The sequence below is a fragment of the Opisthorchis viverrini genome, assembly GCF_000715545.1.
Source record: "Opisthorchis viverrini unplaced genomic scaffold opera_v5_65, whole genome shotgun sequence".
NCBI lineage: Eukaryota > Metazoa > Platyhelminthes > Trematoda > Opisthorchiida > Opisthorchiidae > Opisthorchis > Opisthorchis viverrini.
The window spans coordinates 948,401-966,454 of NW_008751721.1; the positions used below are offsets into that span (position 1 = coordinate 948,401).

Consider the following 18,054-nt stretch of genomic DNA (forward strand, 5'->3'; position numbering starts at 1 on the left):
TCTGTCTTGCAGTTTCTAGGCAAAGTCCACTCCGAGCCATCCAACCACCTATTACCAAATGCGCATCCTGTATTCCAGTACAACATCACAGTTACACACCAAACATATTAATTGTTATTGAACTCTGTGTATGGGCTCAGATAGGCACCAAATGTGGATACCATCGTACCAGATTACTTAACCCACATCTGGGGGTCTATTCAGATTACGAGCGGATATTACATCTGGACAGCCATCGGTCGATTCCTACCAACTTCGCGTGAGTACATATTATATCCAAAGATTACGACTCACTGCCTTACCATCGTCTCCGTAATGTGAAGTTGTTTGACCGATGGTTTGGTCGGAGTCAGTAGATGACAAATCGTCCAGGTGTGCCTACAAGTTAGGTTCAGTTTACCTGGTTTTGATACTGATAGTCATTCAATCGAGAAAATATTGTACCATTCTTACGAACAGCGCGGTTGTTGTGTCACAAGACAGACATAACGTGTCAGCCAGGCGTAAGAGCTACAGTGATTTTTGTTGGAACCAGCTGGAACCGGAATGCTTCACTCGCTCAAGCTTACCTTGTTTGTGCTATGTGGGGTGTGCGTGTTGACACTGTTGACTCAGGCCGGTCTTTGTCGCATACAGGTGGGAACAATCTGCGCAGACCAATAGGGTGACCATGTTTGTGCTAAAACTTTCATAGACGTGAATTCGACGGAGAGCTACAAAACCGGTTTTCGGACTGCAGCACCTGCCACAGTCCGCACGAGTCACTCTTATCTATTGATTGAAAATGGTTCAGAGGCGCCAGCTGGAGGGTGTAGTTCACTACCTACAGTAACCAGTACACTTAAACCAAACAGGGTGGCTAATCCATTTGGAACTGCTGCAATCCTAGCTCACCCAGATTGATGTACGGTCCACCTGGCCAGCAAAACTATGAGGTGATTTAGCGCACCGACGTCAACGCCATGGTCAGCTGCTGCGTTTGGTCTTTTTTTGATAGATCTATTAGTTCATGAGGCAATTTCTTTGGTTATTAACAAGTTTCATCCAGTGACTTTTATCTGCACTTCCTTTGTTTTCTGGTAATCATCCTGGAGATTCCAGAAAAACTGCACAATTTTTTCGTATGTTCTGGGAGAATTACCGTCATGCTTTTGATAAATATCTCAAAAGATTAAGGCATAAAAATTTCAGCAAATGAAATCAATCGTTTATTAATCCACAGAAGAGTGATCTGTAGTATTATTAACCTACTCTTAAACGAAATACTCATTCGTCTGTTGATAAAAATGTGGACTCACAACAGAGAACTTGGTGTATATCGATTATGAAGTTGACCCATGTATAATGAGGGTTTTCTTCCTTCCTGAACACAGTACCCAGATTTAGTGTATAGTGGGAGGATGACATGGAATACATTGAGTTTCGGATTTCAACTCCACTATCGATGAAATGTAAAGGGACGTAGTGCACTACTCATAAGGTTGCTGAAAACCCGTCGACAACTTACGAATGGTTTCGCCCTTTTTGGGGCTCATCAGTTAGGCGCAGTCCCCGGATTACCGTCAACCTTATGTTCTAATTGAAACCAAATCGCCCGAAATTAGCGAATATACACTCATTCGCAAACTAATTTGCTTTTTCGAGAGACTCACCTGGACTCAATTGAAGTGTGTTTTTATCTATTTTCAGTAAACTAGGCTTTTGGAGAAGTCGTACCATATTAGTGGTACCCCAATGATTCAGTGTGATTTCTTACGGAGAATTCCGCTTCCTGCATCAATAGGATTACTTATTTGCCCAAAGTTTCTGGCCGACATTATGCAGCTCCATCTATTCATTTCTTTAGCGGAATATACTCATTTGCCAACAAATTTGGCTTTGCGAGAGACTAACCTGGAACCCAGCTAAATCTCTCGTTTTTTATGATATTTCGAAGAGTTTTCAGCAACCTTATGAGTAGTGCATTGCAAATAAAAAACACACCAATAATTTCCGTAAAAGTCAATATTCAGGCCTGCACCCTCATGTAAATGACTGACTACTTAACTTCTCAGGCTGAAATGTAATCTCACGTCCTTTAATAGTGACTTGATATTTTTGGCATCACACAAAACTTAGAATGGTATTTGTTAATAAAAAGCGAACCCCTTGTATTATAGTTCCTGAGGATCACCTCCTTTGAAGCCTATAAGCGTTTAAACCTACGATTGTAGAATTTTCTACAGGGAGCACCAGATTCTAAAATGAAAGGAGCTTTTGGAAACTGTTTATCGGATTAAAGGAAATGGCTTGAGTAGTAGGATTAACAGGCCAGATTTAAAAACAGCATAGTACTCATGGTATAGACCTTTTTATTCTAACGCATTTAGGTACATTCGCGATGAATGTATGTTGACCGTCATCCCATCCACTGAGTTAGAATTTATCCCATAAATAAATTAGAATTGTTTCCTTTGTCAATGCGTTTGTCTATGGAAGATTCGGGACTCTATCTAGCGTTGAATGCTTGTAAAAATATCGACGTATCCATATTGGATGACGAAGCTTTGGAATGAAGCTGGCCTGAGCAGAATTCCAACCTTAAATTCCCTCGGGCTTAACGGTGATGTCAATCAGGTGGACGACTAGACTCTCGTCTGTCAACATCGGAATCCTCATCCATCCAATCTGATGATCAAAAGGAAGAGTAGCACAAACAGCTTTCTAACAACGGCACCAAGCAGTGATGAGCAACATATGGTGGAGCGAAATGCACTCATCTTCAAGTAAATTTGGTCCTAAACGGAGACCTAACTGAATACCAGAGGCACCTCTCGTCTATGACATTCTTGACTTGAACATTCTGCGTAAAGGCGCTTATTTTATTTTGTAGGCACAATGTTGGACATAAACCGGTACATTAAACAACATAGCGCTGCTTACTCGTTTACTGAAGGCCCTTTTATCCTCTATTTCGCTTACTCGTTTACTGAAGGCCCTTCTAGTTTATCCTCTATTTGGGCCTATCGAGTGGTCATGGTCCCCAAATTTTCGCCTTGCATTCTACTTGAATGAATCTCTTCAGCTAAAATTCTCCCATGGGATCATCTTCCCGTATTGGAAACAACGCGTATTTGCCTAACCTCCATTATGCGTTTCGCTCTGTGGTCTCAGGTTCAAACTCATTCCGTTCTTGAGTTCGAACATCCGAATACGCGACTATATCAGTATTATTCCTCTTCTGTTTCCTACACTTACCAGTATACCTAAAACAAATTTCTCTCGCCAATATGCGTTCCTACGAAGAAGCCCTCTACATGCCTCTGAACAAGAAATATAACGCTTTACAGTTGATAAACAGGGATTGAATTCTTTAGCCTACGCTGTTTACCTTAATTCTAAGGTAGTACAAATTTGTGATAGAAAGCTAACCGCCCTTCATTTTTTGTATAGTGCTCTTCCAAGAAGAGGGCACTGGAATTTTTGGGGAACTTACAAGAGGGAGAAACCAGGTCCCTCACGACCCAACAGTAGCAAAGGTTTCCACAAGAGGTCATATCTTTTTCAACTACCACAGAGTGGGGGTTACGAACTGCCAATAGGGATTTTGTTTTGTACGTGAAGCTAGCCAGTACTAAAACAGACTGTGTGACTGTTTTATACTTATTGGGAAGCATCAACAGTTCGCATCTCACGAATATTCAAGGGAAACTTCTTGACAGCAGCCGAATACTAAACCTTTGGGATGAATGAGGCGAATCAACAGTGTGAGCTATTCGCACTCAAGCTACTGGGACACTCATCCGTCAGTCACAGAGCTCACATCACATGTTCCTATGTTGACCGATTCCTGGAGTGACAGATAAAGGTTCGCTCATTGTGTGAATTATTCTTCCATCTAGATGACATTTTCCGAGTAAAAGTGAAAAAAATTTCTATTTTATGCATCTCTTCTAAGCTGAAATTTGGTCAGACTCTCTGGGCGTTTTTTAAGTCAACAACATGCTCACAAAAGCCCTGTTTATCGGACCCTGTGAGTTCACCATGATGCTGGTTACACACCACGGCAAGCTGCATTGAAACTGTACCCAACTGCCCTGTTGCTCTCTGCGTATACGTAACGCTGTTATGATTCTCAATCGATAAATATTTCGAAAACAGTGGAATATAGGCGTATCCTAGTCTGGAATTGGACGAGGGTGAGGCGGGAATCATGCAACTGAACAGATCACTCCTACCCGGCTGGGATTGTGGCGAAGGAAAGTAAAACTGAGAAAACGCTAGATTTGATCTTCATCGTAAATTCTGTAATCCGAGATTTTGTGTTCAGACAGAGCGTGAATGCACGTAAGCACCACATGTTCATAATCTATTATAAGCGAAACTTTAGCTTTTGCGTGTGCAATTCATCTTAGTGCATATGTCATTTGATATTCACAAATACGACTCGACTACTACGTGGGATGACAGTACCAGGCGGTTGGCGTGGACACTAACAACGTGGTTTTTGTACGACGATTTCCATTAAGATCTAAAAATATTCCCGCACTACCCTCAAAATAACAGTATTCTGAACAACAAAGCAAACATCTAGAAAGTTAGATGAGCCTTACACTGGACAAAGTTATCGCTCGAAGGGCCGGCCAATACGCGATGAAAATCACCTGACTAAAGGATGGAGGCTTGGTACCTTGCACAAGTGCAGGCTACTCACACAACTTGATCACCCTACAACACTGCTGATACTTCCTAACAATGATGCAGCAACCTTAGTGTGCTTCTCGGCCTTTCATTATGGATCAATACCACTTGAAGGATTAGACACATTAAGGTTGCAGTCTTTTCATATAATTATCAGATATCAAGCTCGTTAGACCAAAAAGAAAGTGAGCTTGAGAGTGACTTTCGTAGTGAATTACTTGGGACAGGAGTGAAATTGTGGCTCTGCTCATGGAGCTGGATGAGTGTGTGGCCGAAGGACGAGAATTCATGTTCATGTCTTATCGTCGGAAACTCGAAGTGAGCTGCTCATTTTCGGATAGCTGTCCCAATTAGCAAAACACGAAATAGTCTTGAAAAGTTAATCTAGCCTATTAAACAATTACACTTGCGGTAAACTAACAGGACTACCCATCGATGCACTTTTCCGAATATCGGTTGACGGTTGCTCTAGCTGAATGGAAGTACGCTGCGATGAAAGTATACCGAACAGAGTGCCCTTGAGATCGTAATTACGATCGGTCTTGATGATGTGCGCTTATCTAGGGATGCGGTATTTCCTCATTGCCATTAAAGTAACCAACTCCTTGCCCAGTTCGGACGTCTAGTGCCTTCGCACAAGTCCAAAAGCACACTTCAGCTGGTCCACGAAAAAAAAACACTCAGCTATCAAAGGGCTAGAGAAACCATTTGATCGTGGCCAAGATAAGCGGCTGCTTGCCTGGGAGGAAAAACAAGTGAGGATAAAATAGACCAACTGAGAAGACGGTGCTCGTACTTTGTGTGATCCAAATGGTTCACAAAACCTATACTAAAGCATCGTCCTAGTTTGGCCAGCCTAACTAAATACATTGTTACTTCATTCCACCGGACAAGTTACTTGATCAGCGGAATACTCTACGTCATGTTTTCAAATCACAGGAAGATAAGCTAGAAGTGACAAGAGAATTGCACAGCTTAGGGGATGTTCCACACTTAAATATGCTTTAGTTCTGTCCCATTGTGCCCCTCACTGGAGGTTCATTTAGGTGTAAAACTACCCTCGGCGGAGGAACAGATGGCTTTGAAGGTGGTATGACATGTCTTTGTAAACTATGGAAATTGAAATCGGCAGAGTTGAAATGTAGAGTTTCGGGGATGATCAGTAAATACAGAAAAGCAGTGTTAACATGTGGAATGCCCAAAATAATACTAGTAATCAAGCCACTTCTAGCTGCATATCTGTGCAAAGGACTGTACATTTTTCAGACTACACGAATAGTACAGAGCAAAAGTATCCCTCAAGATTAACGAGTATAGAACCCCAAATGCACCTATGTAGACGAAATTCGGTCATAGTTCAGCGGTTAACAGCTAGCCCTTTTCCGGAATGAAGATTTCTCGGTGTGACCGTTCATTGGAAGGAATAAAATGCACTTAATCGACATTCCGGAGGTATGTGAACAAAAACCCAGCTCTACAAAATACAAAGGCAAGAGAACCAACTTTGAAACATTCGTATCATATTTCTCTTCTACTCCGTGAAATTCAATCGTACAGACGCGGTTGTCTTATTCAACGAAGAAAAACATCTCTTGCGGTTATGGTGCAAGAAGAGATGATGAAAGTGAGTGGAAACAGGAAGCATGGCGACATCATTATTAGAGCTCGTGGAACTGCCCACATTTTTGCGGTTCAAGAGAAGTCACACACAGTGAATGATTTTAGCGCAATCACAGTCGAACGGAGTTTAGAAGGTAACGTGGGTGTTACTTAACACATGAGTATATCACACTTCTACGTTACCGAAACTCCTCTGGGTTATCTAGGGTCTGTTCTATCTGGATGATTCATTGATCATGGCGGTAACCAACCGAATTTAGAATAACATTCAAGGTGGATGACTTTAGCTTTGCGAAAAGTGAATTTACGGGTAGATAAACAGCGAATGAACTAAGATTTACTTAGTGAAAAGTTGTTCTTGTAGCTAGTAAACACCGATTGCTGACTTCCATGTTTAGATGGTTGCCAAGGGACACCGAAACGTGGCTGTATTGACAAAGTAAAGCATACGTGAGTAAAACAAATTAAGCTTGGGCGTTCAGTTGTAATTCTAAACGACTCCGATGTGATTCATGTACTACAAATGCGTAGCCTTACACAAAGTGGCGTGACACATTGTGGAATGTGTGCATTCACGTTGCCCGCGAAACGGCATGCTAACATATGGTCTAAGCAAACGAGAATTGGTGCGCAGTACAGCCGGAAGAAATACAACTTGAAAGGAAGTACACGCGGTGGATATTTTAGAGCGTGGATTCCATTGATGTCAGCAGCACTAATCGACCGAGACGGCGCCGGTTGTTATCTGAACAACACCACATACCAATGACACCAAAAAACGTGGGGAATCAAAAGCGGGATGTGCGCCTAAATTAAACGTTATACGGCAAATGAATGACAACTAGCGGGGGGGCAGGACTACGTTGATTTGTCGATCGCGTTCGAATTCCCGTCCGCTTGAGGATATGTGCCTTTGTTTGCAAAACAAACAAATCACTGATGGATGAACCTCGTGATTTTCGGAAAACAGATGATTTGAATGTCCTAAGATTACAATTTCTGTCATTCCACAAGGACCCGTGGCCGAGTGCATTTCACAGTTTCTAAACTACATCAGTCCACCCCTATGGGTTCCTCTACAACTTATGGAAATACAGCTGCGGACTGTGAATGGTTTAATAAGTTATGGTTCAGAACACCAAGGTTATGGAACACAACTCTGGTTATTCGCCGCAAAGCTGCTTCGAAACTCGTTACGTAGCATCTCTTGTTGCCGAAAACTGCTCTGACATCTCACGAGGACCGTTGGTTTCTCGTGTGACCACTTACAGTCTGACCTTCTGACCTCCACTGGCCTCCCCCTTATGTATTCGCATTCCCTCGGGCTTGCACGCGGCACCACGGTTGACTTAGCACAAACCGTCTGTGCATCCCTACCATGTGCAGACGTGCAGAAGTTCGACCGCTGTTGACTGGCAAGCCTGAATCGGATGCGCCAATTGCTGTTCTGAAACGCAGTCAGGTAAACCCTCAACACGTGTGGAAATATTGGGTGAACCTAAAAATACCGGTTTAGCATATGAAAGCTGGCGATCAACTTGATGAATTTCAGCACATTATGTTGCTTAAATGCAACATACACGAGAGATTCAACAAGAACAGAATGATTTGCAAATGAGTGTTTCGCTAATTCGGTGAGTAGAACATAATGTTGACGGAATCTCGGCGACTGTGGCTACCTGATGCGCCCCAAGAAGGGTGAAATCGGTCGTGGGTTGTCGAGGGATTTTCGGCAACCTTATGAGAAGCGTATGGCGTCTATACTAAGTTCTTTGTAATTTCAAACTTCCCAACTGTGAGTATATATGGAGAGCTCACCAAAGGCCTTCGTACGCAAAGCGGTGTTCGTCAAGGGTGGTTTACTCTCTACCTTCCTTTTCCTGTGGTCGATGAGATAATGAGAAAAACGTGGAATGTCTTAAAAACCGCGGTGTTCAACTAGCTTCTGACGAGAACTTTGTCTATCTGGAATACGCGTGCTGTTGAACATGTAGTCACTGGACACGTCACTTGCAATCCAGGGAGAGGCCCTCAAAGTTACGGAGCGTTTGACGTGCACTAGAATTTGCAATGGTTCTGACTGGGGTGTGACAGATGGAGTCAATTCAAGGATCTGCAGGCTAGAGTCACGTTTTCTACTTTGAAAACCTATGACGACAAAGTGGTATATCACTGAATCTAAAGGGATGTATATAAGGCCACAGTCGGGGCTGTTTTGTTGTGTGGCTACGAGACTTGGCCTGTTCCATCAGCGGGACTAAAACGTCTTCAGGAGCTCGAAAATCTCAGGACAATATCTCGTGTAGGTTGGTGTCAGAGAAAGCGAGTTTTCGGTTGTCCACCGCGGCCTGCCATTGAACAATGTGTTCAGCACCAGAAGCTTCGTATTGTGTATGCCGAACCATCGTTTTCCGAAAACAGTGCTGTTTCCGTGTCTTAATCAGAAAGCCAGAACCGCATAGGTGGCCAACCCTAGACTTGGCAGAGGAGTATGATAGAGATCACGAAAAATTGGGTGCTGTCGGTGCTAGTCACCTGGTCGACGTCAGCGCCGTTTTTGCTATCAGTGTAGTGGCATTTCGGAATAACTTTGCTAATGAGGCTTTCATATAAGTGATGGTTGGGCAGCAGCGAAGTATCAGTGTTGAACCCTGATGTCATGCTCTCCACGATGATAGTAATGATGACAGTACGAAAAATCCTTACTAAAACGTGAGAAGGCAGCAGGACCGGACGGTCTGATGTTGAGAAACGCTGTACTCTTTTACCTCTCCCGTTCATTGGTACGTCATTGATATGATTATGGAAGACTCAATTCCAGCCTCTAATGCCTGTGGGGCCGAAGTGCTCCCGCTCACAGATGTCTACCACGCAGGCGACATTGCTCTCCATGGATCTGACACCGTGGTAACGCAATCATTATTAAGTAATCTAAATAATTCTGCCTCACGGTTTGGCATGAGCTTAACATCTGCAGAGTATAAAGTGCTGCCGCATGACAAAGGGCTCGAACCTTAACCTAATGGTGGCGGACGAGCCGACTGAGTAAGCAGACAAATATGTCTATCTCAGCAACTGTATCAGTCCCGGTGGTCTCGTGAACGATATTTCCATCCGGATCGGGAAAACCAGAGCAGCTTTCGTGAACGAGCCAGGGAAGGCTAAATAATGGCTTGGTAGCAAAGTAACAAAGACAATACCATCAAACTTAGCTACGCAAATCGTTGCTTTCTCCCTGGATGAGGACCTCGAGACGACACACAGCAGTAGTTAGAGACATTGTCAGACATGGCCCAGTCGCATGCATAATGGCGCTCATGCATCTAAGCTATTGCCTTCAAGGCATTGCTCGTCTCCCAATCCCCAGATTGAAAAATCTACTGACAACCATGCAGTTACGCATTACATCAGCTACCGATTCTAAAGCGCAACCACTTACCCATTTCCCCAAATCACCGGTGAACGAAACTGGCAGCTTTAGCCACTGTACGGCAAGTACGCGGTTCCCACAGGTGACCAAGATGAAGGTCAGATACCACTTTATCGGAAGGATTGTCCGCCTGACTTGTTGAACAAATGGCTTCTCATTCTGTGGACATACCTGAAGTAAAATTTCCTTTTGCCTGCCGCTGGTGGTATAAAATGCAAGGGATATCTTCTCAAAACAAGGTGCTAAGCTCATACTCTCCGCGGACGAATCGAAGAACTCGACTGCCTTTTCTACACAGGATATAATCTTCCGAGCCACTGCCATGGAGGACGATACACTCCTCACAGGCATCAAAGCATGCATACAAAAAAACTAAATCTCAACAGCAAGCATTTACGACCAGATTTCCGTGGGACTCATCATCTCCGGAAAGGGCATACCTGATTCATCAGAAAGTTTACGATTTTGCGCCCCTCCATCTATGGTCATCAACAGAACATAGCAAAACCTGTTTCCACATTTGGGCGGAGATTTGAAACAGCGTACGTAGCGACAGCCTCTAGACTGATGAGTTCAAGTCTTAAACCTTATCGCTGAATCCCGAAGGACAACATTTCGGTAAATTTATCCATCCAGGTTACAACTCTTAAGGCTCCGTGATTCGGACAGTAGTAATCATATCTGAACACAACTTATTGGTTTTAGTCAACGATACACCCGTTCGAAAAACTACCGCCATTCAGATCAGTCAAGCACTTGAGCGCACGGCGTACATGGATACATGTCTAGGCTTGGGCAGCCTGGCAGTATCGCAGCCCTCGTGCCTCCTTCGTGTGGCATGGCAGCTAGGCACCGAAAGGGTGCTACAGCTGGACGATTTTTTATATATATATTTTTTATTACATGGATACATACACTCATGTAAACTCATCAGGTAAATTTAACTGTCGCGCGTAAGTGGCGTGGGGATTGAGGTTAAGAATGGAAACTTCGAGTCAGAACACCAAGAGAACGAGGTTATCGTCTACATTCACACACGAACGGACCTTATTACCACGAAAAGCTTAGTATAATGCTCCCCCAGGAGTGAACATTGGTCCTGTGATTATCAAATATGCTCGAGTTCAGTAGTTCAACGTTGCGAAAACCAATGTTGACTAAAAAAACTGAAAAGTTCAAAGTGTCATTCAATCCTAGTTAATATTGTGACCGAAAGAAAACAAGAACTGAAAAAATGCCACGAGATGTAGATAAGAGAGGCGATTGGTTCTAGTCGTGTCGGTGAAGGATTTGGGCGATCGGTTCTGACTCAGATCGGGGAGAACAAAGGATGTCTTAGTAACGCGGATTGCAAGGATGCTTCGGGTAAACACAAAAGTTGGAGAGAAATTACACGGAAATTTGTGTTGCAGCAGAGTATGGATGGATACATCGGTGATGGATTACAAAAAGCGGAAAAAGTGTTGCATTGATATGAAGAGAAAAAACTACCTGGTGAAACACGATGCTATGGAGGCAGTCGAAGACGATGAAATATTTTTTCTGGAAAAGCGTCGCGATTAACCGCATGACAAGCGATAAAAAGAGAAATGCGTCAGAGAAGCTGTTAAGGAATGAGACACCGCGCACTGATGGAAATATAAAGGCTGCGAATCTAGACAGAACATTTGAGGTACGAGGCAGTTGTAGGTGGGTATTTTGGGATGAGAAGCCTGTATGTAATTTGGAGGGTCATTACAGATCAATTCGGTAGCCTGCGCAAGTGAGAGGTTGACTGGAAACAGGCCCGCCAATGACGGGATGCGGCTCACTCATCAGTTGGATGCTGGAGCGGCTAGCGATAGCGGCGACGTCCAAGTGGCAACCATGCAGGCGTCCTGCATTTCGACCAAGCCAGATGATAAGCTCTTCAGACTCGTGGGCAAAGACGACAGACACAGGGAGCTTGGCATCCTCACCTATATACAAATAAGTTTTTTTTAATATGAACAGCTCGGTGATGAAGTCAGGAACACGTAACATGGGGAGTATAAAAGCGAGCAAATTAAGCTCTACGAGTCAAAATGTGGTTACCAACAGAACACTGTCCCATTCACATGTATACTAAATTGACGTGACGAGCAGGGACAAAAAAGATTTCAAGTGCTAAGTCGTTTACCTTTAGCCGAATGCGGCGACCTCTCAATAAGAAGATATACCTAGGCTCTCAAAAGATATCATTCTCGACAGAAGTTAACCACAACGTGCTAGATAATCCACGATACAAGCGCCAAAAAAACGGCAGAAAGAACTACCTGTCCAGGATTCCTTGCCAATCACTATGGCTTCCATGAGGGCAACGGAGGGTTTCGGATCCGTAACAACATAATATCGGGCTCGAACACGTTTGAACCATTCAGCATCCACTAGATGTGTGTTCCCACCACCTGGAAGGAACGAGATGTCCACATAGACGGGCTTCACTTTGTCGTAGGGTGGAAGTTTAGCTCCACCAGGCCCGATTGCGTGCGCGGAGGCGTCCGTACAGCCAGGACTGTAACCTGGACCTGTGGTGGGTGACGTGGTTTCGTTAGATCGACCTGTAATCAAAATGCAGTCGTAATAAAAACCTTGAAAAGATATAGCCCACACAACCTAAACCCTAGCAATTCGGTACAAAGGTGAGCGTTCGGAAATAGGTCCGTATCGGCATTTGGTCTGAGATGGCGATACGTTCGCACCCATGAAACTTTTGGCAGAGTAGGAAACTGAACAAGGTAATTTCGTCCAACCTATTGAATGTAAATCCCTAAACTATAGAAGATCCCTCAGAATCACGCTTAGGACGCACAAAGTTACTTGGAAACAAAAATAAAACCCCGAATTCACCAAGCAAGCTGAAAAACCAAAACGGAAGCTATGATGCTGTGCAAACATCCTATACAACGCTGAAGCCTCAACAAAGCAAGTGCACTAGCAGATATCCGCTCCGGGGCGAAAATAATACCAATACCACTAATAGAATTAATCGAACGCTCTGTAATGGAACCATCCCCTTTGACGTCTTGATGAAACCCACGAAAGATGCAACGAGTCAAGCGATCACCACCTGAGACCCTGGGTAATTGGCACAAACGCTACGCTGTACTATCTAATAACGTGGAGAGTACAAACACAGATACACCATCAGGGACTTACCACCCCTAGCAGAAGCAACTGGTCGTCCACTTCCAACCGAGGTCAACCTTCTTGCAGAAGCAGCTGGCAGAGCAAACAAAAGATGTCATGTGAATAAGTAGAGTTGGAGATCACAATGGTGCTCCGAAACACGCATTACCGAAAATTATTTGAGGAGGTGAACAAGCGAATCGGAGTGGTGTTTAAGACCCTGAGAATAGCACAGAATACACCATACACATGTAAACTGCCATTCGACCAAAAGACTGCGATTAATATTAAAGATAATTTCTCGGAAAGCGGTCTAAGGCTAGTTGCAGCATGAAATATTGCATACACAGTGCCTGTACCTCTCAGTAGAGTGACCTCAACAGCGAATTGCCTCCAAGGAGATAGCACGAGACGACTACACTCAAATCCAATTGTCACGACCTCCCAACAAGGGTGCCTCCAAGAATAGAGTAGCCCGGTCACTCGCTTTGAAAAGGACTTTTAGTAAGTATGCTATCCCATAATGAAGAAATATGGTTACGTCGCGCAGCTTGGATATTCACTCAAAAAACCATTGACGTCAACCTTATCAATGCTTGAGTCGTTACGAGGGTGCAGAACTGAGTGGTTGATACTGGTGGCCGGAATCATCTAGTTAATTGGAGTGACAGATTAAGAGGTTTACACATACCTCAAAAGAAAATAAGCCATGGTCGAGATTGGCGAAATTAACTCGTCTCAAACTAAATTATTGTTAAGGGGAAACTTAACTGAATACTAGTCGAGTACCTCGTTTATGAGACATTATCCTGTCCGAAGAAACAGCATAATTTGCGTACATATCTCATGGTCACAAAACTGAACTGAACTGTATAGGGCGCATCATTCTGCCCACAAAGCACTGGGACGCCATCCCAAACAGTCCTAAATAGAATTCCTTTGAAAATAGGATGCCCTTCACGCTTCTGGCCCTAGTGGAGGAAAGTACCTACGCTTGTGTCTAGTTCGAAGTCTAATTATATATACGCTCCAGTGTCTTTCGGAATTCCCACTCAAGTTTCTGGAAGCCCAAGGTGAGGAGAAATCAACGAAGAAACCGCGAAATTCTTCAAGTGAATTACATAAACCAGTTCAACGGTAATTCAATTCAGCCTATAGTTGAAACTAAACCTGTTGGTATCTTGGTGTAGTTCACCAATAGTATGTAATTCACGTTCACACAGAACTTGAAGTTGACGAAACCTGGGGGGCTGCATCTAACAGATGGGCCTCAAAAAAGGTTAAGCCGGTTGTGACCTGTTGGAGAGTTTCCAGCAACTTTGCGATTAGTGTGTCTTGACAAAATAACACAAATATAGTTTGGATATGTATAGGCGTAAATCCTAGTGCAAACATCTGAGTGATTTTCCATTAAAGAAGCACCTCGTTTCGCGGAGAGCAAACCTTCCTTGGGATTACAACCAACCGGAATCATGGTGTGGGCTGAACACCGTGATAGTTAAGCCAAACTTGGTAGGGGGATTACTAGATGGTCCCTTCTTACCAACCCAGATCGTAATGAGTAATGTTGTTAGATCCACACAGTATCGTCAATACGACTCTCCACCATTGTGAAGGATAAAAGAATACGGGGACAAAACACGTGTACAAAAAAATTAACTGCAACGAATGTCCTAAGGTTTATATAGGACAAACTGCCAGGGAATTGCACACCAGAATTGGTGAGCATAAAAGAAGGATTAACAAACCACCAAGGAATGCAGAAGAATACCAAACGCTGGTCAAAGACTCAGCGATGGCGGTACATGCCTTAGACACGGGACATAGAATAGATCTGGAGAATGTGGAAGTTTTGAGACGAGGACTGCGATTCACACCACAGCGGCTGATAGCCGAGGCGGTGGAAATTACTAAGCATCACAGTGTGAATAGAATCGAGGGTGTGGAGCTAGCGAGCGTATGGAAAGCGGTCTTAGATAAGCCGAGTTGACACGTGACGGTGTGGTTGTCAATCCACTTAGGATCATTAGAAAAAACCGGGGGGTAGGGGTGGAAACCCCAACCGACCAAAGGTCACAGCATCCCTCCTACACAACTCTCTTAGCACTAGCTCACCCACACAGACTAACAGAAGGTTCAAACGAAGTTCAAGAGGAACCATCAAATGAACCGAACCAGAAGAACTAGACCCTAGGCAGGACCCAAACACATGTAGGTTTCCCCACCGACCCAACACTTCAACACTTGTTCAACCACACTAAAATCCCTCGGCCGACACCCAACAGAGATTTAGCTTGACTTAGCTGATTGGTTCTCCTTCCGCCTTAAATCTCGATCAACCTCGGAACCTAGTCACTTGGCCTGACGAAGCTTTTGTGTCAAAATCGAAACGTTGCCCAGCAATAAACCTACCGATTGTCACCAAACTTTTTCGAATACGGGGACTAATCCCACAACGGTATTTAGTTGACTGCTGCTTTGGGGATGCAGAAACTGATCAGGACGTCTTCTAGTTTAGGCGCGGTGACGTAAAAACCTGTCAAGATTTCTGGGCTATCTCCCTAGTAAAACGTATGAGATCGAGTCACTCACTTTTGGGAAAGGGAAGGCGACCACCTACTCGGATATGTAAACCGAAATGCCCGCGTTGAGGGTGAAGCAACAGGACCTGATCAAGGGAATCGCTTAACGGGCAGTTGAATGTTTCACAATGTGCCGAAGCAGTCAGCTCAAAAACGGAACAAAAGTTGATAAGGGCAACAGAGAGCTGTAACTTTACAACTTATCCCAGTATCCTGCGCAACCTGAAAATTTGGATAGGACATCCACTATCATGGTACAGGTTGCATACCGAGAAACGAATAGATGGGAAAACGTCCAAGCAAAATTGCTGAAGATACTGTGCAAACCTATCGAAAAGCAGCGAAACCAAAGGACGATAGGGAGTATCTCACTATCCGAATGGAACTAAATAGACTGCAGAGTTGCTTAAGGGATTTTAAGGCGAATGCCTTATTTGTTTCGTGTGAGGAACGTTTCTGGATATGGACACGGTGCGTAGCTGCCACGTGAAAACGGAAGGCCAGAAGATAGAGATAAGGCACACAAGTATGGACAGGATCAATCCAAAAACCAGGTGCGCTAGAACGGAGGACCTCCGAGAAAGTAGCTTCGCACCTTGACCGCAGAGCCACTTCCGGATGAGTCCGCCATATCGAACAGAATCTTGGACATTCAATGCACCTTGAGCTGAAACTCGAGATGACCCGGTGGTCAAGGTGCAACTTAATAACCTGAAGGTCCATGGTTCAAAATCGACCTCTGCTACTCGAGTGTTCCTGTTATAGGCTTGGGCGACTTGCCGGTGTCACGGCCCCGGGTGGTGGCGTGGTGCTACAGTTGAACTATTTTTTGGTACTAAACATCCGATGTGAGCCGGATGTCATAAGCGAATATGAGAAGTTCGAAAACAATCGATATACCCAGTTGGAGGCACAAGATGATCAAATCGGTTTCGTGAAAGACCATTCAAAACACTGACACCAAGCTCGAAGAATGTAATAACTTATACAGAACACTGAATAACTCAGTGTGGCCTAACGCGTAAAAATCATTGCAAAAACCCGAAAATGTTGGTGAACTTACCCGACTTGTCCGTTGCATTCTTGGCGTCGTGGGTCGGACCTGGGGAGGAGACGAACTAGAATTACAGGTGAGCAACCAAACCCTGGAAACGACTACCAAGTTTTGCACCACAATAAAACAGATTACGGGCTTCGTCAATAGAAAAATTCTGCAAAATTCGTGATCGAGTTGTCACAAGATGTCACTAAGCCCGGACACAGCATAGAGGCGGATTGCAGCTGAGCCAACTTTCTCTCCTATATGAAGTCCGACCCCCCCCCCTAAAGTGAGGGAGGCGCAGTCAAACGCTGGCAAGCCGGGAAAAAATTAGTGTACGGATATCATAACAAAACAAGTAAGCAGCACGAACATCGTACTAATAACTAATGCGGTAAATTAGCGAGTCTATCCAAAGTTTAGTCCACCTTTACGGTGTCTGGAAAGAGAGTTGTTGACCAGTGACGATATTCATAATAAAATCGAACCTCACTATTATGACTTTTGCTAAAAGCGCACGAAATCCCTGCCATGAATTGTACGCAGCGTAGGTTCAGCTGTAAAAAACGGGCACGGCAAATGGGGTAGGCGTACCGGGGAATCCACATATTCAGCTTTAACCTCTACTTTCATGGACGGAGCGTACAGTTGGTCACTGTACAGACGGAAGAAGCGAATTTGCCTAAACCATTGCCACCAAGAATGTAGGAACGCACTGCAAAATCAACATCAACAGGTGGTTAGTTGAACCGGCCAGAAGCCGACATTGTAGGTGGGTGGTGGTTGTGGAGTCCTATGCTGCGTAAGTTGACAACAATTATGGTGAAAGATATGGTTTACTAGCTTCAATGCACCTATATATAACGTACTACATACACGGCACGGATCAGCGCATAAAAGCTAGCGATGACTGAACATGCATTTGTGTCACAATCATCGGTGACCTAACCAACTTGACTAGGTAAAACGCCGCTTCGTAAGATGCATTTTACACAGCCATTTCATTTATCAACACACCAACTACAGTATAAGGTATGGTTTAGAGTCTGTTTGCCAAAAGTAGTAGTTTGCAATCCCCTGCTTGCCTGACCAGCAAGTGCCTTGTTTCTGGCCCGGTGACATCAGTCTTTTGTACAACGTGAATGGTGTACATAGGCAGTACTGAGCACCCTCTAAAATTGAGTAATCTTGCGCAGAAATTCCACACACGCTTTAAAGCCAATATACACATCAACATACCGATTGGAGGAGCAGGGACAGGCAGACCCTGTGGAACGCCCCAAACAGCAACCGGATCGTCCAGAAGAGATGCATGTCCACCAGTAAACGATGGGTCTGACGGAACATCGGTCTGAAGTAGTTCACGTGGCGGCCCATCATGCAATCCGAGCTGATTCAGGTCTGGTGTTAGGTCATGGTGATGAGTCAGATGAAAACCATTCGCATTTCCATTGGATTGAGCAGGAACTGCAACAACACCGTTTTCTGACACAAGACAAATTAAGTTAGGTGAATCAATGGGACACAAAAAAAGACTAAGAACAACGAGACTACTT

General features: G+C 44.2%; 1 protein-coding gene across 1 annotated transcript in view; it reads right to left on the minus strand.

Annotated features, from left to right (window-relative positions):
- Window positions 1-10,663: 10,663 nt before the first annotated feature.
- The window catches only part of T265_04132 (hypothetical protein), a gene marked incomplete at both ends in the record, with an annotated part of 51,645 nt that continues 44,254 nt past the window's right edge, over window positions 10,664-18,054 (minus strand). The window contains 5 exons of the mRNA XM_009168790.1: window positions 10,664-11,688; window positions 12,025-12,309; window positions 12,908-12,970; window positions 16,523-16,561; window positions 17,738-17,983. Of these exons, the coding sequence (XP_009167054.1) occupies window positions 11,465-11,688; window positions 12,025-12,309; window positions 12,908-12,970; window positions 16,523-16,561; window positions 17,738-17,983 (857 nt within the window). The remainder of the gene's footprint in view (window positions 11,689-12,024; window positions 12,310-12,907; window positions 12,971-16,522; window positions 16,562-17,737; window positions 17,984-18,054) is intronic.